At 37.5% G+C, this 27,574-nt stretch overlaps 1 protein-coding gene across 1 annotated transcript in view; it reads right to left on the bottom strand.

Moving 5' to 3' along the window:
• CCDC73 (coiled-coil domain containing 73) overlaps positions 1-27,574 on the bottom strand; it is an 86,697-nt gene that overhangs the window by 34,048 nt on the left and 25,075 nt on the right. Inside the window, exons 4-8 of the mRNA XM_081098156.1 lie at positions 18,803-18,874; positions 15,281-15,352; positions 9,429-9,464; positions 8,436-8,510; positions 2,643-2,681 (exon numbers count right to left, since the gene is read on the bottom strand). Coding sequence (XP_080954282.1) covers positions 2,643-2,681; positions 8,436-8,510; positions 9,429-9,464; positions 15,281-15,352; positions 18,803-18,874 — 294 coding nt within the window. The remainder of the gene's footprint in view (positions 1-2,642; positions 2,682-8,435; positions 8,511-9,428; positions 9,465-15,280; positions 15,353-18,802; positions 18,875-27,574) is intronic.

Genomic DNA, 27,574 nt, shown 5'->3' with positions numbered 1-27,574 from the left:
AGATTATTTCCAGACAAGTCTTCAGTCTAAAAATATTCGACTCTGAAAGAAAATATGTGGTAATTCTAAATCATATAAAAACCTTCAATATTGTTGTTTAAGATCCTCACCCATGGATATTTTTTCCATTGATTTCTAGAGAGAGATGGAGGGAGGGAGGAAAGGGTGATATATATATATATAGAGAGAGAGAGAAACATGGACGTGAGAGTGAGAGAGACATATCAATTGGTTGTCTCCTGCATGCAGGGCTAGGGAGGCTGGGGAACCTGCAACCAAGGTATGTGCCCTTGACCTGGAATTGAACCTGTGACCCATGACGCTCTAACCACTGAACAAAACTGGTCAAGGTGAAATTCTTCAATATTGAAACTTTATTTTAATAAAGAAAAATAAATTCCTAAGTATTTTCTTTAGAGGAAAGGGATATACAAAAATAAATAAAATATAACTAAAAGATGGTTGGATAAATGTTTACTTCATTCATTAAGCTCTATTAGCTACTCAACATAGTCACCTCAATGATCGAATCACAATGACAGTTATTCAGATGTTCTCTGGTTTGTTTTTATCATGATTTATTGCATTCTTTTTATTAGTAATAATCAATGTGATCCTTTGTTCAAAAGAAGATTTGAGTACCTTTAGAAATAGATGCATCTCTCAATTCATAACTCTATTAATTTAGAGACAAACTCCACAAAAACGAGCTTATTGAATCCACAAAAGACAGAAATTTAGTATTAGTTAAGGGCTCACCAAAAGAAGATCATAAACTTCTTTGAAAGTTTCTTAATGCTATTTTTCAAATTATTTCTTTCAGCACACGACTTTATTAATTACTCCCCAAAGTCTGACATTGACACAGTGACCATCTTGCTTCCTTTTCCTGTCTTGCCCATAGAGTCAAATAATATAAATGTACTAATTTAAATGAAATAAGATGAACTGAAGTACTGAATATTGTATAGTACTTTAAATAATGAAAAGATCATCTGACCCTGACTGATGTGGCTCAGTTGGTTGAGCCAGTTGTCCAGTGCACTGAAAGGTCGCCAGTTCAATCCCAGTGTGTGTATAGGAGGCAACTGATCGATGTTTCTCTCTCACATCGATGTTTCTCTCTCTCTCTCCTTTCCTCTCTAAAATCAATTTTAAAAATCTATAAAAATAAATAAAAGTGGCAAAATATCCTTGTTAAAAAATATCTCATCTGAATTATATAAAAATAATGTAAAAAGAAGAGTGTAAGAATCTTCAGGGGAAAAAAAGACTATATTTAACTTTAAGATCAATTATCTCAAAACATACAATATTCTGCCATAATGGGCATAAATATTAAATGTACATCTCTCTATATAAAGTTTTTTAATGCAAAGTGATTGAAGGCTTTGAACTGTCAGAAAAAATATAACTATAACTCAAATATCATTTTAGTAGATTCTTTAGAGGCTGTAATTCATAGTAACAAAATGCTCAGAAGTGGCCAAAGCCAACCATAAGTATACTGCATGTTTCCATGGTTTTTTAAGATTATGAATATCTGTTTGATGAAATTTTAAAGTGGAATAAATAAAACACATTTTATGTTGCTTTTACTCTTTAACTTGTAGCCTTATCTCTCAGGTCAGAGGGCACATTATTCAATTTCACTATATTTTGTGTAAAACCACTGTAGCGTTGAAGATGACTTTCAGTACAAATGTCATGGTACTTAAGGCTAAACTGGAATCTAGTTTTTCAGCTTTTTAATTAAAATAATAGTTTAAAATAGTCTGACAATATTTTCTTTATTCTTTCCAGTTGAACAGTGACACAATTTTCACATCTTTTATTTAATCAAGCTTAGCAATCTTTCTATAGCTCTTTTATTTTCTAACACACCAAAACAATTTCGAGAAAATACTTTGTTTTGTATTTAATGTCTGAAGGATAACCTTTCATTTCTTACTTCTCATTTATATATAATATATAAACTTTACTCAACAATTAATATTCCTTGCCCTATGGTCTGCTCCAAAGAAGGAAGACTGAAATAGGGTAAACCCACCAAAGAAGCCCTCTGAAGATTTAAGTTGATATAGGAGAATTTTGCTTATTCAAAAATACAAAAGTAAATCCTTCGAATCAAACCAGTATAAAAAGGGAATATCAAAGTAAGTATTTCATAATATGTTATGCTGTAAAAGTGAAAATATTGACTTTTAATATGCTATAGAAGAGGAATACACAAACACTTGTTGCATGATAAAGGATGGATACCATACCACAAGTGCTGTATTCAAATGCTACATCATGTTATTGTTATTTTTCAGGCTATAATTAATAACTTCATGTTTGTATAAACACCTAGAAAAGATATGTTTAAAAGGTTTTCCTGTTCTTATTTCTTTGTTTTATTTTAATATAAAACCTCTACCAATACTACAGAACCTGTATTAAACTTATTTATCATATGTAAACACTGTGTAATCTGGAAATAAATTTGTGAAATAGATTAAGTTATTTTTGTAATTCAGTCATTTAAAGAAGATATTAATATCCAATTTCAACCTTTTTTTGAGTCACATTTATATTGATAAAAGTACAATGCACATTATGTATCTGTCTGGGGGAGGGTATATATTTTGTAATTTCCTTACCATTTCACTCACTTTCTTCTGTAAAGAATATTTAGAAACCTTGAAAACAAGTGGAAAATCTCATTAATTTTTTTAAAAATTAACTAGTTACAAATTCCTCCTGATAATAAAACTGAATGCTATGAAATGTGCCATTTACCTTCCATGCACTATTTATTTCCAGTGACTTTTTTTTCCCCAAAATGTTATTTACCATAACTTTCTTCCTTTTAGCAAAGCAATACATTCATTTATTTATTCAGCACATATTATGGAGCACCTACTATATGCCAGGCACTTTTCTTGGATACAGCAGTGAACAAAACAAACTTCCTTTACCTAATAAGCTTTATGTCCAGTGGAGATAGTGATAGACAGACAAAATATAAGTAAGAAGTACAGAAGTTAAGAGAGTGACAACTACTATAAAGAAAAATAAAGCAAGAGGAATAGCAAGAGCAGTCTAGGTGAGTTTGTCATTTATTATTAGCTCTTCATTGAAGAAAATTTGATAAAAATCGATTGGGAATAGGAAAATTTGATAAAAATAGATTAGGAATAGTAAGAGGATAAACTTGTTTTAAACAAATCATCTCACAACCCAGAAATTGCAATCATTGATATTTTTATTCTAACATGCTTGTTATGCATTTATACTTTAAAAGAGAGAGAGAAGGGAGAGGAATAATAATATATGTGCTACTTTGTACCCTATTTTTACCTTATATATAACAAACACCTTTTGTGACAAGTGAGCCTACAACATAACTTTTTAATGGCTACATAGTATTCCACATTTATATCATAGTTTATCACATCACTCTCATTTTTGTTTAGTTTATCCAGTTTACAGCTTTATGAAACTATTCTGAAATAAACATGCTTGAGCCAAGAACTGTATAGTTATTCATTTTAGCAGGATAAATTCCAATGAGCTGAATCCCTAAGTTTTGTTCATTTTTATAGACTTTTAACAATTTTACATAGTCCTCCAGAGTAGTTAACCAAGTTAAACCTCAATTAGCCATGTATGAGTGCTTATTTTCTTAAATCCTGCTCATATTTATTAATTTAAAAAAATACAATAATTACTTCATATTTCCTATGAAATAAATTTTTTAGCACACTGCCTTGAACAAGCTGATAATTGTAAACAGGAGACTTAATCCTGTATTTCTTGTTCCATCAACTTTAAAAAATATTTCTGTATATTGATTCAACTTCACTTTACCACACTTTTTAATCAACAAGGTTAGTAACATTTAAGTTTTATTCTGTTGCCATAATTAAGTTTTCCATGCTTTATTTAAAGGTTAATTATACAAAAGATAAGCCTACAGTGTTTATGTTATGGCAATCAATATAAACATTGTTTAATGCAGAACCCCATAAGGGGCTAATACTACATTTCCTTCTCTACATACAGATTCAACATGCTACATGAAGGATAATTTTACTAGTGTCAGGACCTAACTACCTTCTCTCTTCTTATATTCCATCATCTGCTCAAAACCATCCCAAATTTTAATATGCTTTATGCCTTAATTATACAGTAATCTATTTTCCCTGGAGTTTTTAACCACGTCCTACTTTTGTGTTGTTGTTGAAGCAAGACAAAGGATTTTTTTACTACATCACTAATATCATCCAATCTGAGGCATGAAATCCATTCCCTTATTTTTACTGAAAACATTCTTCTTAGAACTCATTGACATTTTGTTGTACTTAATTTTTATTCACTTTGCTACATCAAAGCAACAAAGAAATCCAAAATAAAAACTGCCTAACATCTCAAATAGGGAGAATCTAAACAATGTTAAGACAACTGGATAAGAATCTAGAAAAATACAGACTTAGATTCATATCTCATACTCTGCTACAAAAATAAACTTCAAGTCATCAGAGATGAAATGTAAAATTTTAGTACATAGGAAGTAATAAAAGAAAATCTGGGTAAATCCCTTTATAACTTTGTAGTGGTAAAAGCCTTTCTAACCATTACAAAGCCTAAAAGTCATTAAAAATAAATAATTAATAGCAAAAATTAAACAAAAATCAAAACACAAATGACAAACTGAAGAAACTATCTGGCCCGGCCCAGCATGGCTCAGCTGGTGAGTGCTGACCTATGAACCCGGAGATCATGGTTCCACTCCCGGTCAGACTCCAACCCGTCGGGGGCGTGCAGGACGCAGCTGATCAATGATTCTCTCATCATTGATGTTTCTATCCCTCTCTCCCTCTCCCTTCCTCTCTCTGAAATTGAAAGAAAAAAGTAACAATTTGAAGCTCAGAACACAGACAGCAAGGGCTTATTTGTGAGAAATGTAAAGAATTCATGGGAGTGATAGCAAGACTAGGAGGTCCCAGCACTTACTTACACACACACACACACACACACACACACACACACACACACACACACTTTACTACCTACAACTGAAAATATAGCCCTAGAGGAGCTATAGAGTACAATTAAGGAGCTGCAGCCCTGGCTGGTGTGGCTCAAAAAATTATGAAACTCTGATACCAAAGCCAGACAAAGATACCACAAGACAAAAAAATTTTGACCAATATCCATGATGAACATACATGCAAAATTTTTCAATAAAATTCTAACAAACTGAATTCAACAGCATATTAAAAGGATAGTACACCATGACAAGTGCAACTTATCCCTGTGCTACAAAGATAGTCCAACATAGCAAATCAAATGATGTGGTATTTATCACATTAACAGAATGACAAATAATCATGTTCATCTCAATAGATGCAGAAAAAGCCTTTGACAAAATTCATTATCTATTCATAATAAAATCTCTCAACAAAACAGTTATACAAGGAACTTATGTAAACACAAGGCCATCTATAAAAATCCCACAGTAAAAATCATAATCAATTCAGTATAAGTCAAGGGTACCCATTCTCATCACTTCTATTCAGCACAGTACTAGAAGTCCTTGGCAGAGCAATTAGGCAAGGAAAAAAACAAACATCGAAATTAGAAGAAAAGAAATACTCTATTTAAAGATAACATGTTCATATATGTAGAAAACTCTAAAGACAACAAAAAATACACTGTTAAAACTAATAAATGAATTCATTAAAACTTCAGGTCACAACATCAACATACAAAAATCTGCCACATTTTTTTTTTATCTACAAAAAACACACAAAATAACCGTAAAGGAAATAAAATTTTAAAAATTGAATTCACAATAGCAATAAAAAAATAACATACTTAGGAATAAATTTAACGAAAGTGGTAAAAGACTGATCACTGAGTATTATGAAACACAGATGAAGAAAATTTTAAGATACGGATAGATGGAAAGACATCCTGTGTACAAGGATGCAAGAATTAATATTGTTAAAATAATCCTGGCTGGTTTCTCAGTGGTTAGAACATCAGCCCACAGACCAAAAAGGGTCTCGGGTTTGATTCCCAGTCAAGAACATGTACCCCTGTTCTGTTTATTCCCATCCCTGGTTGGCTGCAGGCAACCAATCAATGTGTCTCTCACATCGATGTTTCTCTCTCTCTCTTTCTTCCTCATTTCCTCCCTCCCTTCCACTCTCTCTAACAACCAATGGAAAAAATATCCTCTAGTGAGGATTAAAAAAATATATATTGTTAAAATGTCCCTATTACCCAAAGTGATCTACAGATTCAATGTCAATCTCTACAGAAATAGAAGAAAACAATCCTAAGATTCATATTGCACCACTAAACACCCTGAACGGCTAAAGCAACTTGGAGCAAGATGAAAAAACTGACTTCAAAATGTATTTCAAAATTGTGGTAATCAAAACAGTATGATAATGGCATAAAAACAGACATCTTGACCAATGGAACAGAATAGAGATTCCAGAAATAAATCCATGCATCTATTCCAACGGATCTTCAACAAGAGCGCCAAGATACATAGTGAGGAAAGGGCAGTCTTCAAAAAACGGTGTTGGATAGTTACATTCAGAAGACTGAAATTGAACCATTATCTCACACCATACACAAAATCTTGCATTATTACAAAAATCAACTAAAAATGTATTAAAGGCTTAAAAATAGGATCTCAAACAGTAAAACTACTAGAAGAAGAAAAAACATGGGAAAAGAGCTTCTTGACATTAGTCTCTAGGGCCAGTGGTTCTCAACCTTCTGGCCCTTTAAATACAGTTCCTCATGTTGTGACCCAATCATAAAATTATTTTCATTGCTACTTCATAACTGTCATGTTGCTACTGTTATGAATCGTAATGTAAATATCTGATATGCAGGATGGTCTTAGGCGACTCCTGTGAAAGGGTCGTTCGACCGCCAAAGGAGTCGTGACCCACAGGTTGAGAACCGCTGGTCTAGGCCAACAAGGGCAAAAACAAACAGGCGAGTGGAATTGTATAAAACTAAAAAGCTTCTGCACAGCAAAGGAAATAATCATCAGAGTGAAAACACAACCTATATAATGAGAGAAACATCTGCAAATATATCCAAAATATGTCAGGAATTCATATACTCACTAGCAAAACACAACACAAATAATCTATTCAAAAATGGACTGAGGACCTGAATAGACATGTCTCAAAAGAAGACACATTGCCCTGACCAGTTTGGCTCAGTGGATAGAGCATCAGCCTGCGGACTGAAGGGTCCCAGGTTCGATTCCAGTCAAGGACATGTACTTTGATTGCGGGCACATCCCCAGTACAGGGTGTGCAGGAAGGAACTGATCGATGTTTCTCTCGCATCAATGTTTCTAACTCTCTATCCCTCTCCCTTCCTCCATGTAAAAAAATCAATAAAATAATTTTTTTAAAAAAGAAGACACATACATGGCCAACAGGTATATGCAAATGTGCTCGACATCACTCATCATCAGGGGAATGTAAATCAAACCCACAATGAGGTATCACCTAACTCTTATTAGAATGGCTGTGATAAAAAAGATGAAGTTAATGAGGATGTGGAGAAAAACGGAACCCTTGTACTACCTTAATCAGACTAAAGGAAGAAAGTTTGTCATCTGCTTAAACAAGTCCACACTATGGTGTGAATTACCTGATTAAGGCAGTGACTTCCAGGATCCTTCCACTGTAAAAATGTATTTTGCTCTCTGTAGTTAATGTTATCTATAGGATGATATTTTGAAATCATGTGAATATCTTCCCTCCAATAATCTTTAATTTACTTTTTAATCTAATTTTAATGTTTGTATTCCCTATCAAAATGTAAGTGCACCAGGGCAGAGATTTTGTCCTTTTTAATCACTGCTGTATCCCCAGTGCTTAGAAAAGTGCTCGGCGCATAGACTATATATATGTATATATATATATCATCATCATTAGTTGTACACCTCTGTATTCTCTGAGACTGTGAACAACTTAAAGGCAAATGTGATGTTTTCTTCATCTTTGTATTTACAGAAAATAACCACATTATTTAGCAAGTAATAATGACTCAATTAATGTTATTTAAAATTTTAGGAACCATGGGTGAATCTGTCATAGTATACACTCCTGACTTATTTTCCTTTAATACTTTAATCTGTAAAATATTAAAAACAATATATATCTAATTATATTACTATGAAAAATAATGAGTTATTTTAATATTTCTTTTTAAAATAAAAAATGAAGCAAAAATCTTTCTAATTTGAAATTCAAGATTCTAAGATAAAAAGTACTAAATTATATATTATATATCATAGGTGATTTTTTTTTATTAGCTTTGCATTGCTAGCTTACATGTTTAATGATATTTTACTGATACAATGCTAAAATGCCAAATTACTTTTTAAGTAATACTTATTATTTTACCTGTAATGCTTTTAATGTTTCTTTCAATCCTTCTATTTCTTTTTCTTTTATTTCTGTAGCAAGTTGATATTTTCCCTTTAAGTAAAAAACTATATTTCAGTATTTTCCTATGTAAATAATACTATTAATGTGGAAATATAAGAGCTTAAGAACCAAACTCTCCACTGTAAACGTAATACTTCACAGGCTTTACACTTGTATCCACACTACAACTTAAACTTCTAAAGACTTCAAAACATTGTAAAATTACAGTAAGTCATTTATGAGATTATAAATATCATGAAATGAAAAATCTTATAACAACAAATTTTATCAATACACCATTCTTGAGAACTTGTGAATACTGTATAATTAAGTACTTAATTCATATAGCTAGAATAAATATATTCTAATTAACAAAATACAGGTACGCTTGTCTTATACATTTAAGGATATGGGAGAATTTTTAAAAGAAGGTCTTTAGCTAAAAATAACAAACCATAAATTATTAATATTATAAGTGATATGTTCATTGACATACTCAAAACATGTATTAACTATTAGATAGCTAGGAAAAATGTTTAATGCCAGATGAATTTCTAGGACTGTTTGGAGTTGTGTCCTCTTTTCCAGTTGGTTGGCACCCAGATGACAATCATTTTAATGTTTTTTAAAGAAGGTAATTGCATTAAAAAGCACTAAAAAATATTACACTTAATTGCAGTAGAGTGGAAATAGCATTAATTTGGGGGCTGAAGAGATCTGGGTTCTAGTCCCAACTTTACCACTTCAAAATGGGATACTGAACTTCAGAAAGTCTTGATAGGTCTCAATGTTCTCAACTGCAAAATAACAGTGGTCAAGTAACACGATTCCCGTGGGTCCTTTCTGTGTCTAACATTTTCAGCAATTAACAGTTTCCATTAGTGTATTACTAATGCTCCTTTCCATTATGGCAACAATTACTTAAATACATTTAACCATGCTTTAAATTGTTAAAAAATTAATTAATACCTTTTCTTCTTCCAAGGCACACATCTTCATTTGCAACTACAAACAATTATAAAGATTAAAACACAGGTAAGTAAACTGTTAACAGTGATTTACACAGTGAGATTATAGATATATTTTACATGATTATTGTTTGAACTTGATAAAATGTGAATATGCTTTTACAATGAATGAGAAAATAAATAATAAAACATGAATGGAAGGAAAAAGCCAGTCAACAAAGGAAATGAATTAGAGACAACAATCATTCTTGAAAGTTTAGTTTTGTCCTCCAGAAGTTTTTTCTTAAATATTTCAGTAATTTGCTATCTACTCATAAATAATAACATGACATTTTCTAAGGGCACACTGTTATGAAATAAATACCATTTGTATTTGCATTGACAATATATCCTGAAAATTTAAAAAATGCATGTAACAGCAAAATAAACAATGACTTTTTAAAACAGGAAAACTAAAGTAAACTTGCCAAAAAAAAAAAAACTAGTTAAATATTCTAAGCACTGCAAGGATATTAGGCAAAGTTGTGTCTGAGCAACATCTTCACTGATACAGCTCCTATGGCAAAGGAAACTAAGGAGAAAATAAATAAATGAGACTATCCTATCTAATAAAAGAGAAACATGGTAATTAGCTTACATCCACTACCCTTCCCATTGGCTAATCAACAAGATATGCAAATTAACTGCCAGCCAAGAGGGCAGCCGGCAGCCAGGCAGCTTGAAACTAACATGAGGCTCGCTTGCTTCAGTGACGGAGGACTCCAACGTTCCCCGCCTGCCTTGCCGGCTTCTGAGCTTGCAGTTTGAAACATTGTTACAAATATAGAAGCTAAACAAAACCCCAGAAACCTGCTTTCAGCCTGCTGGGATCTCAGAGCTGGAGTTGATACAGAGTTTCGATTATAGAACCCAAACAAACCAGATAACTGCTTTCAGCAGCAGAGGCCTCAGAGCTGGAGCCAGAGCTAAAGCTGGACCAGAATAAAAAAAAAAAAAAGAAAAGAAGGAGCAGTTGGAAGCTTCAGTCACCCGCCAGCCTGAAAACAGCCCTCAGCCCCTCACCCAGACTGGCCAGGCACACCAGTGGGGACCCCCACCCTGAAGGGTGTGTGACCAATTGCAAACAGCCATCATCCCCTCATCCAGGCTGGCCAGGCACCCCAGTGGGGACCCCCACCCTGATCCAGGACACCCTTCAGGGCAAACCAGCCAGCCCCCACCCATGCACCAGGCCTCTATCCTATATAGTAAAAGGGTAATATGCCTCCCAGTACCGGGATCAGCGGAGCCGTGAGGCCTCCCAGCACCGAGATCAGCGGAGCTGAGAGGCCTCCCGGCACCGGGATCAGTGTGACAGGGCAGCGTCCAAACCCCCAGATTGCCCTGCGGCTCTGTATGTGACAGGGGGCGGGGCCACAACCTCCCTATCTGCCCTGCTCTGTTCGTGACAGGGGAAGGCGCCCCAACCCCCTGATCAGCCCTACTCTGTGCCTGATGGGGGGAGCTCCCCAACCCCCTGATAGCCCTGCAGCTCTGTGTGTGACAGGGTGTGGCACCCCAACCCCCTGATCGGCTCTGCTGTGTGTGTGACAGGGTGCGGCGCCCCAACCCCCACCTCCCCACGGGCCCTGCTCTGTGTGTGACGGGGTAGAGCCATAACCTCCCCATCGGCCCTGCCCTGAGTGTGAGAGTGGCGGCGCCCCAACCCCCTGATCAGCCCTGCTCTGTGGGTGATAGAGGGTGGCGCCCCAACGCCCCCTCCATGGGCCCTGCTCTGTGTGTGATGGGGTAGAGCCATAACCTCCCCATCAGCCCTGCCCTGAGTGTGAGAGTGGCGGCGCCACAACCCCCTGATCGGCCCTGTTCTGTGGGTGATAGAGGGCGGCGCCCCAATCCCCTGATCCGCCCTGCTCTGTGCGTGACGGGGGGAGCTCCCCAACCCCCTGATGGGCCCTGCTCTGTGAGTGACAGGGGGCAGCGCCCCAACCCCCTGATGGGCCCTGCTCTGTGCGTGACAGGGGGTGGCGCCGCAACCTCCCCATCGACCCTGCCTTGAGTGTGACGGGGCGGTGCCCAACCCCCCAGTCGGCCCTACCCTGAGCATGACTGAGGGTGGCATCGCAACCTCCCGATCCACCCTGCTCTGTGCATGACAGGGGGTGGCGCCCCAACTCCCCAATTGGCCTTGCTCTGAGCCTGACCAGGGGCTGCACCTAGAGATTGGGCCTGCCCTCTGGTACCCGGGAGCAGACCTAAGCCAGCAGGTCGTTATCTCCCGAGGGGTCTCAGACTGCGAGAGGACACAGGCCGGACTGAGGGGCCCTCCCTCCCCGCTGAGTGCACAAATTTTTGTGCACCGGGCCTCTAGTAGCAAAATAAAAAGCTGCTGCGCAGTTGAAGAAACCACCAATAAAACAATAAGAAAGCCCACTGCATGGGAGAACATATTTGCCAATGTTATCTACACTAATAAAAGACAAACATGCAAATTGATCATACCTTCGCTACGCCTTAAGCAACCCCCACCAGCCAATTAGAGCGACTATATGCAAATTAACCCAACCAAGATGGCGGCCGGCAGCCATGGAGCTAGAGCAAACAGGAGGCTTAGATGGTCCAGTGATGAAGGAAGCCAAGCTTCCCGCCTGCTGTGGCCAGCTCTGAGCTCCACTCAAGGCAACAAAGTTTCAATTATAGAAGGTAAATAAACCCCAGATACCTGCTTTCAGACGGCCATGGCAATGGACCTGGAGCGAGCAAGAGGCTTGGGTTGCCCCAGTGATGGAGGAAGCCAAGCTTCCCGCCAGCTGAGGCCGGCTCTGAGCTCCACTCAAGGCAACAAAGTTTCAATTATAGAAGATAAATCCCAGAATAAAAAAATAAATAAATAAAGGAGAGGCTGGGAGCTTCCGTCACCTGGGAGCTTGGCCAGCCTGAAAACAGCCCTCAGCCCCTCACCCAGACTGGCCAGGCACCCCAGTGGGGACCCCTTACCCTAAAGGGGGTGTGGCCAGCCTGAAAACAGCCCTCAGCCCCTCACCCAGGCTGGCCAAACCTCCATGGGGTGAGGATCCCCACTGGGAGGGGGGCTTGACCAGCCTGCAAAGAGCCATCAGCCCCTCACCCAGGCTGGCCAGGCACCCCAGTGGGGATCCCCACCCTGAAGGGGGTGTAACCAGCTGCAAACAGCCATCAGCCCCTCACCCAGGCTGGCCAGGCACCCCAGCAGGACCCCCACCCTGATCCGGGACACCCTTCAGGGCAAACCAGGAGGCCCCCACCCATGCACTAGGCCTCTATCCTATATAATAAAAGGATATTATGCAAATTGACCCTAACAGCAGAACAACTGGGAATGACTGATCACTATGATACACACTGATCACCAGAGGGCAGATGCTCAATGCAGGAGCTGTCCCCTGGTGGTCAGTGCGCTCCCACAGGGGAGCTCTGTTCAGCCATAAGCCAGACTGATGGCTGCCAGCACAGCGGTGGTGGCGGGAGCCTCTCCCGCCTCCTCAGCAGCACTAAGGATGTCTGACTGCAGCTTAGGCCTACTCCCTGGTGGTAAGTGGACATCCCCCAAGGGCTGCCAGGCTGCCAGAGGGATGTCTGACTGCCAGCTTGGACCCAATCCCCCAGGGAGCGGGCCTAAGCCAGCAGGTGGACATCCTCCGAGGGGTCCCAGACTGCAAGAGGGCATAGGCCGGGCTGAGGGACCCCCCGAGTGCACAAATTTTTGTGCACTGGGCCTCTAGTATCTAATAAGGGCATAACCTCCAAAATGTATAGGGAACTCATACATCTTAACAAAAAGATGATAAACAATCCAATCAAAATATGAGCAAAGGACTTAGACACTTTTTGAAAGTGAACAACAGAAGGCCAAGAGACATATGAAAACATGCTGAAAGTCACTAATCATCTGAGAGATGCAAATCAAAACGACAATGAGATACCATCTCACATCTGTCAGAATGGCTATCATCAACAAATCAACAAATGACAAGTGATGGCGAGGATGAGGAGAAAAAGGAACCCTCGTGCACTGCTGGAGGGAATGCAGACTGGTGCAGCCAGTGTGGAAAACAGTGTGAAGTTTCCTCAAAAAATTAAAAATGAAACTCCAGTTTGACCCAGTAATCCTACTTCTAGGAATATATTCCAAGAAACTAGAAACACCAGTCAGAAAGGACATATACATCCCTATGTTCATAGCAGCACAATTTACAATAGCTAAAATTTGGAAACAGCCTAATTGCCCATCAGCAGATGAGTGGATTAAAAAACAGTGGTACTTCTACACAATGGAATATTACACTGCTGTATAAAAGAACTCTTATCATTTGAAACAGCATGGATGGACATGGAGAGTATTATGCTAAGAGAAATAAGTCAGTTAGAGAAAGATAAATATCACATGATCTCACTCATTTGTAGAATATAATGAACATAAACTGATGAACAAAAACAGAGACAGAGAAGCATCAAACACACTGTCAAACTTCAGAGGGAAGGCAGGGGAGGGTATGTGTGGAGGGGTAAGAGATCAACCAAAGGACTTGTATGCATGCATATAAGCATAACCAATGGACAGAGACAGTAGGGAAGTGAGAGAATGTGCTGGGGGGGGGGGGGTGGTGGCTGGGGAGAGGTAAGGGGGGAAAAGGAGACATATGTAATACTATATGTAATCCTTTAAACAGTAAAGAATTTAAAAAAAAGAAATGAAATTTTTCTTTGGAACTTCTCCATCTAATTTCCTATGTCTTGTTACATTCTAGAATCCTTAAAAATAAATAAATAAATAAAAAGAATCCCAAAGCACTCTCTCCTCTATTCTTGAGATACCTGGATATCCTTATCTAGCTCAAAGTCCCTTGTGATATCGGAAACAAACACTTGCTCTCTCTCCTAAAGAAGATTATGCTATATACATTTGGCTTCTGCTTCCTTACCCTTCAATTAAAACTCCCATAATTTTGATGAGGCCAATCTCAGACTAAAAAAAAGTTTATCATTTGCCTAAATAAATCTATGCTAAAGTATAAATTACCAATGACTTTAACCCACTAGTGATTTACAGTGTATAGGTTTATTTCTTTTTATACATTTGTTTTTCTAAACACACCTATATGGAGATGAAGACAAAAAGGGGGGGAATGAATTTTTTAAAGTCATGTTGGAAAGGCTATAAGAAAAAACACTTCCAGAGGATATTTTTCAGGAACATATTTCTTACACTTATATTTTCTAACTAGGGACTGAATAGAGAAATTTGAGGTTGTAAAGAAGAGCTATAGAATTCAAAATAACAAAAGAGTTGCTATTTGGTTCTTTAAAAATATTTTTCTTTTCCTTTTTTTCTATTTCTCTACTAGTCTTACTTAGATGCTGGTGGTTAATATTTATGGAGGCTTCAGTGCATGATAATCACATCCCCTCATCTTTTACATCTCCCTACTTGCAGCTCTGCTTTTCATCAGTGATACAATTCTAGCTTGGGTAAAGAAGTAATGTTGAAAGGGTTAAGATCCTAGAATACTCTAATTAAACAGAGGAAGGGGAAAAGGGAGAGAAAAAGAACACCCACATCATTACCCTGATTTATTCAGAACAGATGAAAACACATCTACAAGAAAATAGTTTTCCCAATTTCTCTCCATAACTAACTCATTCTACCACATTATACTCTTTATTATGTTATGATTCAAAACAATCTTATTCATTTCCTGCTTCCAATAATATGTTTTTGTGTGTGTCTTCAGGGTGTATGGAGAGCAGCTTATAATATTCATAAAGAGGAGATGTTATATTTAATACTATAGTGTTAGTCTATCCATATGAAATTACCTGCTTTTTAAAAACTGCCATTGCTTCTTTGTGTTGCTTTGTTAATGTTTCCTTTTGATTCTGAAGAGTTTCCTATTTTAAAAAATGATAAAAAGTTAAGACATAAATTCTAGCAACTCAGTTTAAACTTTAATTGGCTTCACTATGTAAATAAAAGTTAAGTATATTTGTTGCATATATAATTTCATGCTCTTGAAATGCAATTTTAAACCAATTTTATGTTTTTACTGTCGTGGAATCATCAAACAATTATTTTGCTTCCAGCTGCTTCTTTATGATAAAACTAGAGACCCAGTGCATGAATTCGTGCACGAGTGAAGTCCCAAGGCCTGGCCAGCGATCGGGACCAATCAGGGCTGGCTAGCCATGGGAGGTTGGCTGTGGGAGTGCACTAACCACCAGTGGGCAGCTCCTGCATTGAGCATCTGCTCCCTGGTGATCAGTGTGTGTCATAGCAACTGGTCACAACAGTCATTAGGCTTTTATATATCTACTAGAGGCCTGTTGCACAAAGAGATTCATGCAATAGGCCTTCCTTCCCCTGGCTGCTGGCACCGATTTTCCTCCAGCACCTGGGACCCAGGCCTTCGCTCCGGCCGCAGCAGAGAAGCCAAGCCTCTTTAGTCTTTAGTCATCTTCAGTCTTCAGTCTTCGCTCCACGCCTACATATGCAAATTAACTGCCATCTTTGTTGGGTTAATTTGCATACTCATCCTGATTGGCTGGTGGGCATAGCAGAGTGATGCCAATTTGCATGTTTCCCTTTTATTCATGTAGATAGATACATTACTTTATTAAAATTTAAACTCTAAACGTAGCTTGCTGCAAAGCTTTCTTCAAGAAAATATCTTTCATCAAGTTATTAACATTCCTTGTACACAAGCAGACTGTAGTCTTAGAATTTCCAAATAAACCAATTTTATGACCTAGGCACAAATGTTCACATAGCAACATATGATTCTTTAAATACAATGAAATTCTACTAAGTTTTTACAAAACCATAGCTATCACAGGGCATTTAAAATTTTTAATTTTATTTTTTGGTTAGTTTACATTCAATACTATTTTGTGTTACTTTCAGCTGTACAGCTTTAGTGGTTACCAGGGGTGGGCAAACTTTTTGACTCGAGGGCCACAATGGGTTCTTAAACTGGACCGGAGGGCCGGAACAAAAGCATGGATGGAGTGTTTGTGTGAACTAATATAAATTCAAAGTAAACATCATTACATAAAAGGGTACGGTCTTTTTTTTTTTTTAGTTTTATTCATTTCAAATGGGCCGGATCTGGCCCGCGGGCCGTAGTTTGCCCACGGCTGGGTTAGACAATCATATATTTTACAAAGTGCTCCCCCTACTATTTCCAGTACCCATTTGACACTGTACATAGTTATTACAATATTATTAACAATATTCCCTATGTTGTACTTTACATCCCTGTGACTATTTTGTAACGACCATTTTGTATTTTTTAATCCTTTTGCCTTTTTCTCCCAGCCCCCCAACTCCCCTCCCCTCTGGCTACCATTAGTTTGTTCTCTGTATCTATGAGTCTGTTTCAATTTTGTTTGTTTATTCTGTCCTTTAGATTCCACTAAGTGAAATCATACTGTATTTGTCTTTCTCTGATTGGCTTATTTCACTTAGCATAATACTCTCTAGATCCATCCATGCTGTCACAAATGTTAAGATTTTATTCTTTTTATGCCTAAATAACATTCCATTGTATATATGTACCACCACTTTTTTATCCACTCGTCTATTGATGGGCACTTGGGCTGCTTCCACAATCTGGCAATTATAAATAATGCTGCAATGAACATAAGGGTGCATGTATTCTTTCAACTTAGTGTTTTTGGTTTCTTTGGATACATACTCAGGAGTGAAACCACTGGATCATAAGGCAATTCCACATTTAATGTTTTGAGGAGCCTCCATACTGCTTACCACAGTGGCTGCACCAACCTGCATTCCCAACAACAGTGCGTGAGGGTTCCCTTTTCTCCACATCCTCACCAACACTTGTTTGTTGATTTACTGAGGATAGCCATTCTGACAGGTGTGATGAGGTGATACCTCATTTGGTTTTAGTTTGCATTTTTCTGATGATTAGTAACATTGAGCATCTTTTCATATGTATTTTGGCCAACTGTTTGCCCACTTTGGAGAAGTGTCTGTTTGGGTCCTTTATCCATTTTTTAAATGGACTGTTTTTATGGTGTCAAGTTGTATAAGTTCTTTATATATTTTGGATACTAACCCCTCATCTACTGTACTATGGCAAATATCTTCTCCCATTCAGTAGGTTGTCTTTTCATTGTTGATGGTTTCCTTTGCTGTGCAAAAACTTTTAGTCTGATGCAGTCCCACTTGTTTATTTTTTCTTTTGTTTCCCTTACCCAAGGAGATATAGCAGAAAAAATATTGCTAAGAGAAATATCAGAGATTTTACTCTACCACAGGGCATTTTTGAAAAAAATCCACATATATGATTCCATTTCTTTTTTCCCTTCCCTCCCCACCCTTTTTGGTAGAAGTTCTATGTTCTGTTCTTCAGATTCAAGATAACATTATATTTTTTCTTCTATTTTTATCAAACAATCCTCTTAATTTAAAACTATTAGGCCTAAAAGTAGCAACCACTTTCAAATATTTCTGTTATTTGACTCCATGTCTCTTAATATATGTTGATTAAACAATGTAAAAGTTTATCTATTGATCTCCTTTATGATAGTTTAGCTTTCTTGTACAGTCATTAACCTACATCTTCTCCCTCTATTCTTCCAACAATTATATAAAAACTGTGGCTTAAGTTAATAGTATTTTTACACTCTATGTAATTTTTGTTCAATGCAGAGTCATATAAGCATATCACAATTACATTTCTACTCTCACACAACTTTTATTTCTCCAGAAGTTAGCAATTGCATTAAAATATTTTAATTCTCATAGCTAATTTTTAATAATTATCCTTTGCCACTTGAATTCTGATTCTTTTATGTTACCTCCTGTTCCTATTTCAATATTGCCAAATAGTGAGAAGGGCCATCATAATTAATCTTTCATTATTTAGTGCTTAAGATTACGTTGGTGGAAAGGCACAAGAAGCATTATAAAAATGCTTTTAATATAGATAAGGCTAGAGAGAAAATCAGATCTAATATTCTTTTTATAAAAATATTTGGTTACAGTATATAACAACAACCTAGGAACACATGTACAGTTCTGAGGTTTCACTTCTTAAAAAAATATTTTGACTCCTCTAAAACATACAATATATTTCTCAGATGTGAAATAGTTCAGTTTTCAGCATTATACTCAGTATTATTTTTAGTTATTTTATCAGAAAGACTGAATAAAAATTATTCTCAATTTTTTGGAAGCCCAAATGTTAACAGTTTTAGTGGGAACTTTAATATTCTGAATATGTTTAGAAAATTTAAAAATTAACTTTGCAATCAAAGATTAGAATACATTTAAAAACAATTGCTAAGAATGCTAATCTGAGAAAAAAATATACTCACATTTTGCCATTTAAGTTCTTGTGTCTCCACAATAATTTTACCAATCTGCTCTTCATATTGAATTTCTGCTTCCTACATCAAAAAGAAGAAGAAAGATGTTGGGGAAATTAAGACCTTAAATCTTCCAGTTTTAGCTCTTTCTATAGAGATAAAAAGAGCATGTTCTAACCCTCACAACAAGAAAAACACTGAACAAATTGCAAATTTGCTTACCTGAGACATAAACTACTGAGTACTGATAAGAAACCTCAGCTAAAAGATCTTAATAAATTGCTAAAGACAGAATGTGGGCTAGTGTAAGATTGTGAATCCCCTGAGGGGCCCCAAAGTAAGGAAGTTTATACCTTCTACCAGGCTTTTTTATTTTTATTTTTTTCTAGGAAGCCCACTAGATACTTACAGTGAAGGATGGGGAAAATCCTGAGAAAGCTTTCCCTGGTGGTACTGGCTGGGAAGAAGAGCAATTATAAGTCACCTTCTCTATTTCCCCTCCATACCAAAAACCTTAATCTGTTGGGGAAAGAACAAAAAACAAAACAAAACAAACCCACAAAACAACAACAGCACTAAAGCTAAGGACACTAGTGGAACTGACCCAGGGGAAGGGAACTAACAGCCACAACTGAAAATTCTACCTTCCTTATCTCCCCTAAGGAACAAAAGTCTAATCTACAGAGGGAAGGGCAATAAAAACTGCAGCACGAGAGCACCCGTGGAAACCCACTGCAGGTAGGAGAGAAGAAGGCTAGGAAAATAAAACAGCTCTAGGAGGAGCAGGAATACAGGCTTCATTCAGCATTAAATATGAGGGAGGGATCAAAACTCTTGTGAAGACCCCACCCTGATAATCAGCCTTAATAAGAACATCAGAGAAGGCTCTGTTCTCCCACCTACCATAACCACCCCCACTAATAAGAAGAAGAGCTGCAAAGACAGACTCTCTGGGAAGCAGCACAAAGGAAAGGAAAAGGCCCAAAGCCAGACAGGAAGCAGTTATGTAGAAACCCCCTCTGATTCTGTTTAAAATAATGTAATACTCCAGAATTAGTCCACACCATAACACAAGGTATCACTGGAGAAACCTAAAGCTTCCGTTGAAAACTTCAACAGGCAGACTTGAAACCTGCCTGGTTGAGTACTGAAGGTGTGCCACACACACACGCAGGGAGCCCTTCTGCAAAGACTGGGAGGTGTGTGCTTTTTCCCTTTGGCCCCATGTATTTAGGGAAATCTCTGTCAAGCAAAGCTGATAAGCTAAAAAAGCACAATGATGACTTCAATAGCCATATATTACAAAAACTGCAGCCTTTACAAAATTATTTCAGAAATGTCAAAAACAAATAATGACAAGCAGCAATCTTGGTGAGAAAGAGAAAACTGATTTCTAGGGTTGCCATGTATTCAAAAGGGTCATGTCTAGTTTTAAACAAAATATTACAAGGCATGGAAGAAAAAAAACAACAACAGGAAAGTGTGATCCATACACAGGAAAGAAATGAAGAGGAACTGTCCTTGAGCAATTACAGATGATGAACTTACTAGACAAAGACTTTAAATGAATAATTTTAACTATGCTCAAGAGCTAAAAGAAACCATATACAAAGATACTGCAGCCATTAAAAAGTTCATAAGAAATGCTATGAACAAGGTCGTGCTCTTAAATTTGACAAGTTACAGAAATACACCAATTCTTCAAAAACCATAAAACTACCAAACCTCAACCAAGGTGATATAGACAATCTAAATAGCTCGACAACCATTAAGTTAATAGCTCCTAAATAAAGAAGTTTCCAGGCCAGATGGTTTCACTGAAGAACTCTACCAAATATTTCAAGACTAGAGGCATGATGCATGAAATTCATGCAAGAGTGGGCCTTCCTTCCCCTGGCTTCCGGCACAGGCTTCCCTGTGGCACCCGGGACTGGGCTTCCCTCACAGCCCCAGCTTCATCTGGAAGGTTGCCCGGAAGCTCATCTGGTCTAATTAGCGTATTATGATTTTATTATTATAGATAAATTAACACTACGTTCACACAGGCTCTTCCAGAAAAATACAACAGGAACACACTGCAACTCATTTTATAAGACCTGTTTACTGTGACACCAAAACCAAACATAGATAATACAAAAAAATTAAACTAAAACCAATATCTCTGAGAAGTTTTGACAAAAAGAAATTCTCAATACCATATTAGCAAATGAAATCCAACAATGTCTAAAAAATTATACACCATGATCAAGTAGAATGTTTTTTAAATTATTTTTATTAATTTCAGAGAAAGGAAAGGAGAGGGAGAGAGAGATAGAGACATCAATGATGAGAATCACTGGTTAGCACTTTTTGATTAATTTAATCTTAGGTTTAATTTTATGAGGTGAGTATTCTTATCATCACCATTTTATAGATGAAGAAACTGGGTTAGCAAGAGGATAAGTAACTTGCCTAAAGTCACATACTAGGTAAACCTAGATGATCTGTCTCCAGAGTCTCCTTAACACGCATTATATTACCTTTAAAAGACCGTGGGTTCTGTAGAACATATGGGTTATGATATATGTATCACATATTTCCTTCAAAAACTTCAGAATTTAATCTTCATATTCCACAAAAGTTAGAAAACCACCCTAAATTATATTAACTATTTTAAACATGTAAATATATTCTGATTGTTTGTAAGAACATGTCAAAAAAACTAGAAATATTTGTTGAATGAAAAACAGAATTTTAAGAATTGCTGTATATGTTTTAATATTAATATTTTTCTATTTTAGAAATCACTGTAATAGATTAAGTTGGCTAATATGAAAACAGTAGTTTAAATACTACTTAGGAAAGAGGTTTTTAAAAATATGAACTTTTAGGCTCTCCCCTATATATCAGATTGTTTAATCTAGAATACTTTGTAGCTAATCAAACCAAGAAACTATCTGAAAGAGTGATTAGTATTTTATTAGACAACATGAGAAACTGAATTGGGCAATTTCGTAGGAGGTGGATTATGAGTTTGAAAAAGAAAATAAAGTACCCGTTACAGTTTTGGCTGCTTGGACATGTGCCTGCTGTACATACTATGTCCCTAAATCTGTTCAGGGTCAAGAATTGAAGAGGTCTGACCAATACACAGCCCATCTTGTAAAACTACAGCCTGAAGCAAGCACTTTTTAAAAAGCATGACACTTTCTAAAGGTTATAAAGAGTAAATAAACCATCAAATTACTCCTCTTTTATTGTTTTTATAAAACACTTAAATCCTTGTAGTCCTAAGGCAGCTAATAAAAAATAAACACTTTTAAGGTTCGATATTCTTGGATACTTTATTGAAGTTACAGATGGGATTTTCTCACTAAATTTAATATTTTTTTTATTCATTAACAATTTAATAAGAACTTTTATTAATAACTTTTGAAAGCTGCTTAAAGAATGCATGGAAAATAAAAAGTTCCAAAAAATAATTTTTAATAGAAAGCATGAAGTAAATTTAAAATCCTAATATAGAAGAATATTATAATGTTACTTTCAACAACGTGAATAACACCCATTGTATCAGCTTTCCATGTAGTATAAACACATACATTCTACAAATCATTATAATCACAGAGCTGTGATTCCACTCATAGCATAACTAATTTTAAGGGACACTGAAGTGCTGCTTTACCACATATTGTACCATTAATTGCCCAGTTTTCTTTCACGATTTCCTTAGCAAATCATTGCTATTCTAGATACCCAAATTTCCATTGGCTTTTAATTATTGCTAATGTAAAATTCCAATATTTACTTCTGTTTAGATATTTAATAAATTTAAAGGGTCCTTTCTCTGAACTCCCACAATGGTTTCTTTATAATCCATAATACACACTATGTGAGAGTATAGTGATTGATTTGTATGGTATGTTTTGACTATTAATTTAAACTCTTTTAGAGCAAGACTGAGTAGTTTTTTCAAAGGTTATCAAATAAATGCATATTTTAAAGTTTGAAAGTTCTGTGATAGAAGTCTTTCATTCCCATTGTATAGATAATCTAGCTTAAAAATACTTAAAAATCTGGTTTATAAACTTTCAATCCACTACCAATATTTAGGATCTAATAGATTTTACATTAAACTCTTTATAAAAAATATATTTTTATTGATTTCAGAGAGGAAGAGAGAGAGAGAGAGAGAGAGAGAGAGAGAGAGAGAGAGAGAGAAACATCAATGATGAGAATCATTGATTGGCTGCCTCTTGCACTCTCCACCCTGGAGATTGAACCTGCAACCTGGGCATGTGCCCTGACTGGGAATCAAACAATGACCTCCTGGTTCATAGGTCAATGATCAACCAACTGAGCCACGCCAGCGGGGCTACATTAAAGTCTTCAATAAGTGGAAGAGCTAACAGTACAGGGCCCATTGTTTTCTATAATGGCAACAATTTTCTGAAGCTGAATCAGAGATAGGTTGAACTGAAGACATAGGTTCTCCAGTTCAATACAATTCCTACCCTATTCCTATCATATGCCACTACCTGAATCCAATGGAAGTTGAATTTGTGACCCTTCTGCTACTGTTCATCCCTACTCATCAGTTATTCTGTCTATCAGATAAAGGAATTTACCAGAAATGTTGTCTAACTTCTAAAAAGCGCACATTACCAATTCAACATAAACTTTTTTTGTTGATTCAGATTGTTTATCTGTAGGTAATTATAATTTAAAATTCTTTTCCCCCAATAAAATATTATAATTGCCAAATGAGATCCATAATGGAAAAAATGAGTAAAGTCCCCTTTCTCTTTTGCTAATTCCAGCAAAGGTAAGTAGTAAAATGTAGTTCAATTGAGTTATAAATCTCTTTCTTTGACTTTATTACCTATTGTGTTCACTTCTTTGAAGAAACTTTACTATCTAACCCTCTACTATATTGACCAAGTTTATGTTGACTGCATTATTCATTCTAGTTAACTTATTAAATATATATTAATGGAAGAACATTAGACAAGGAGCAAAGAGATCAGAATATCAGTCTCTTAAAATTCTCTGGATTTTAGGTTGGACTAACAGTGATGGTGAACCTTTTGAGCTCGGCGTGTCAGCATTTTGAAAAACCCTAACTTAACTCTGGTGCCGTGTCACATATAGAAATTTTTTGATATTTGCAACCATAGTAAAACAAAGATTTATATTTTTGATATTTATTTTATATATTTAAATGCCATTTAACAAAGAAAAATCAACCAAAAAAATGAGTTTGCGTGTCACCTCTGACACGCATGTCATAGGTTCGCCATCACTAGACTAGACGCTATCTCAGGCCACTTCCACCTCTAAAATTTCATGATCCTGCAAAAAGACTGATTATTTAGAATACATCTCTAAGATCACACAGAAAATGAAAGCAAAAAGAGATGATTCTGACACTTGCCATTCACCCATTCACTAGGGGCTAAGAAAGTGAGGCAGTTCTACCAGCAGTTTTCTGAGGACTGACTTAGTGTTCAGGACCCCGCAAAGACGAGGGATTTTGGAAAATATCCCAGGATTTTAGTTGGAAGTCCAAAGAGCTACACTCTTCGAGGGTGGAAATAAACTAACCCTTACAAAAATGGTAACTGAGCCTCCAGTGACCTCAATCTCTGATAGGTAAGATGATCTGCCATCCTTACTTCCAGAAGCAAAGTAAACCTCTCTAGAGGAAGATAGCATGTAAAGCCTCCAATTTTCTTTGCAATTTTTCATACACAGTCATTTAATCAAAATTCACTCTACATTTCAGAAAATAAGGTCAAATAACAAAAAATTGTGAGAGAAAAAACAGACAGTAGAAATGGATCTACAAGTCCAGATATCAGAGTTTATAGCCATAGACGTTAAGATATATAAAATAACATGCTCAAAAATATATAAAAAATGAATTTCAGCAGAGAATTGAAAATTACAAAAGAACCAAACAAAATTTAGAAATGAAAAATACAAGAAATAAAATTAAGAGCTCAATAGCTTGAGTATGTCAGCCAATTAAATAAGTGGAAGAGAATATTAGTGAACTAAAAGGACAGAAGACAATAACCACACTAAAACATGAACAGAAAAAGGAAAATATAGACAAAAAATCAGTAATGATATGGGAGATGTGAACAAGATTAACAAAGTTGGCCAAATTCATATTCATAGAACACTACACCAAAGAAACAGAGAACACCCATTATTTTCAAGTTCATCAATGTTGGAATATTTACCAAAATTGATCATATGCTTGACTAGAAAGCAAAGCTCCACAAATACTAAGTGACTGAAATTATATAGAGCGTATTATCTGATACAGTAGAATTATGCCAGAAATCATTTTTTTTGAAGTTAACAAAAATAACATTCTCAAATATTTGTAAAAGCAGTAATACATTTCTAAATAACTCATGGGTTCAAAAAGAAATTCTAATGAAAATTAGAAAATAATTTGAACTGAATGATAATGAAAATAAAATATGTAAAAATTGTGTGACCAGCTAAAACCATGCTGAGAGAGGTTTACAGCTTTAAATCCTTTGTTAGAAAAACAAAGTTAAAATTAACTAAATATCCATCATTAAAACTTCAAAACAAAAAGAACAGAAAGTTAAGTAAAATAAAGAATAAAGCCAAAAGAAATCAATAAAATAAATACACAATAGAATCAGAAAAACCAAATTTAATTTCTTGAAAATACTAACACAATTGGTAAACCCTTAGAGAGAATGATCCAAAATTCCTACTCATTCATAAAATCTCTGTATATCATCATACCTGACCACCATCTTTTCATTAAGGAAGGATAATCTCTATTCCAAAGACTATAAAATTATTTCTTATATTTTCTAGTATTTGTATATTTTTTCTTTACACTTGATATTTGTACTAGTGGCCTGGTGCACAGAATTTGTGCACGGGGGAGGGGGGTGTTCCTTAGCCTGGCCTGCACCCTCTCTAATCTGGGACCCCTTGAAGGATGTCCTACTGCCGGTTTATAGGGATCGGGCCTAAACCAGCAGTTGGACATCCCTCTTGCAATCCGGGACTGCTGGCTCCTAACTGCTCACCTGCCTGCCTGCCTGCCTGACTGCCCCTAACCATTCTGCCTACCGGCCTGCTCGCCCCCAACTGCCCCCCGTGCCAGTGTGATTGCCCCCAACTGCCTCCCCTGCCAGCCTGCTCACCCCCAACTGCCCCCCTGCTGGCCTGCTCGCCCCCACCTTCCCTCTCCACTGGCCTGCTCGCCCCCAACTGCCCCCCTGCTGACCTGCTAACTCCAAACTTCCCCCCCTGCTGTCCTGATCACCTCCAACTGAACCCCACTGATGGCCTGCTTGCCCCCAACTGGCCCCCCCGGTCTGCTTACCCCCAAGGGCCCTGCCCCCCAGCAGCCTGATCACCCACAACTGCCCTCCCCTCTTGGCCTCTAACTGCCTCCACCTCGGCCCCTCCACCATGGCTTTGTCCAGAAGAACGTCCAGAAGGTCTCCTGGAAGTAATCCCAGTCTAATTTTCATATTACCCTTTTATTAGTATAGAGGCTGGGCACGGGTTGGGGCTGGCTGGTTTGCCCTGAAGGGTGTCCTGGAGCAGGGTGGGGGTTCCCTTGGGAAGTGGGGTGGCATTGGTGAGGGGCCTGTGGTGGTTTGCAGGCCAGCCATGCCCCCATGGGGTGAGGGTCCCTACTGGTGGAGTGTGGCCAGCCTGGGTGAGAGGCTGAGGGCTGTTTTCAAGTTGGCCACACCCCCTTCAGGGTGGGGGGTCCCCGCTGGGGTGCCTGGCCAGCCTGGGTGAGGGGCTGATGGCTGTTTGCAGGCTGGCCACGGCCCCCAGCGACCTAAGTTCCCAGCCCCTCCTTTTTTTCTTTTTTTTTTCAGCACCTCCTTGAGCGGAGGGAAGCAGGTATCTAGGATTTATTTACCTTCTAAAACTGAAACTTTGTAGCCTTGAGCAGAGGTCAGGGTGGGCGGGAAGCTTGGCTTCCTCCATCACCAGGGGCAACCCAAGCCTCCTGCTAGCTCCAGCTCCATGGCCACCGCCATCTTGGTTGGGTTAATTTGCTCCTGATTGGCTGGTGGACGTGGTTTGTGGATGTTTCTCTTTTATTAGTGTAAATGTAAAGTATGTATGAATTGTCCAAGTGCCATATATTGACTTCCTTTCCCCACTGGATTTATTCTTTTACTGATCTATTTGTTCCTGCAACATTATCACATTTTTAATTATTACAGTACTAGAGGCCCGGTGCACGAAATTTGTGCACTGGGGGGTTGGGGGGGGGGAAAGGGGAGGTGTCCCTCAGCCTGGCCTGCACCCTCTCACAGTCCAGGAACCCTGCAATCATTCACCCAGCAGAGGGAGGCCCCACCTACCTACCGCAGCGCTGCCCGGTAGCCTGGGCCTCCCTCTTTGGGTGATTGCAGAGCCCCCCGATTGACTGCCCCGCTGGCCAGTGGCCTGGGCCTCCCTCTGCAGGATGATCATGGGGTGATGGTGGGGCCTCCCGACCAATCGCATCGCACACGCTTTAGCTGGCCTGGCGACAGTACATGTCATAGTGTGGTTGTCTTGAAGGTCATTTTGCTGTTTGGCCATTTAGCCAATTTGCATATTATGCTTTTATTATTATAGATTGGAGAAGCCTTTAATATCTGACAGAGCAAGTAGCAATTCTTTTTTTTATTTTCTATCTATACTCATGCATTTTTTTTCTAGCTACTGACATATGATATATAACATTGTATTAGTTAAGGTGTATAACGTGTATATATTAATATATTTTCT

The sequence above is a fragment of the Myotis nattereri genome, assembly GCF_964212035.1.
Source record: "Myotis nattereri genome assembly, chromosome: 9".
Lineage (NCBI taxonomy): Eukaryota > Metazoa > Chordata > Mammalia > Chiroptera > Vespertilionidae > Myotis > Myotis nattereri.
This window is presented reverse-complemented; position numbering and strand designations above follow the sequence as displayed.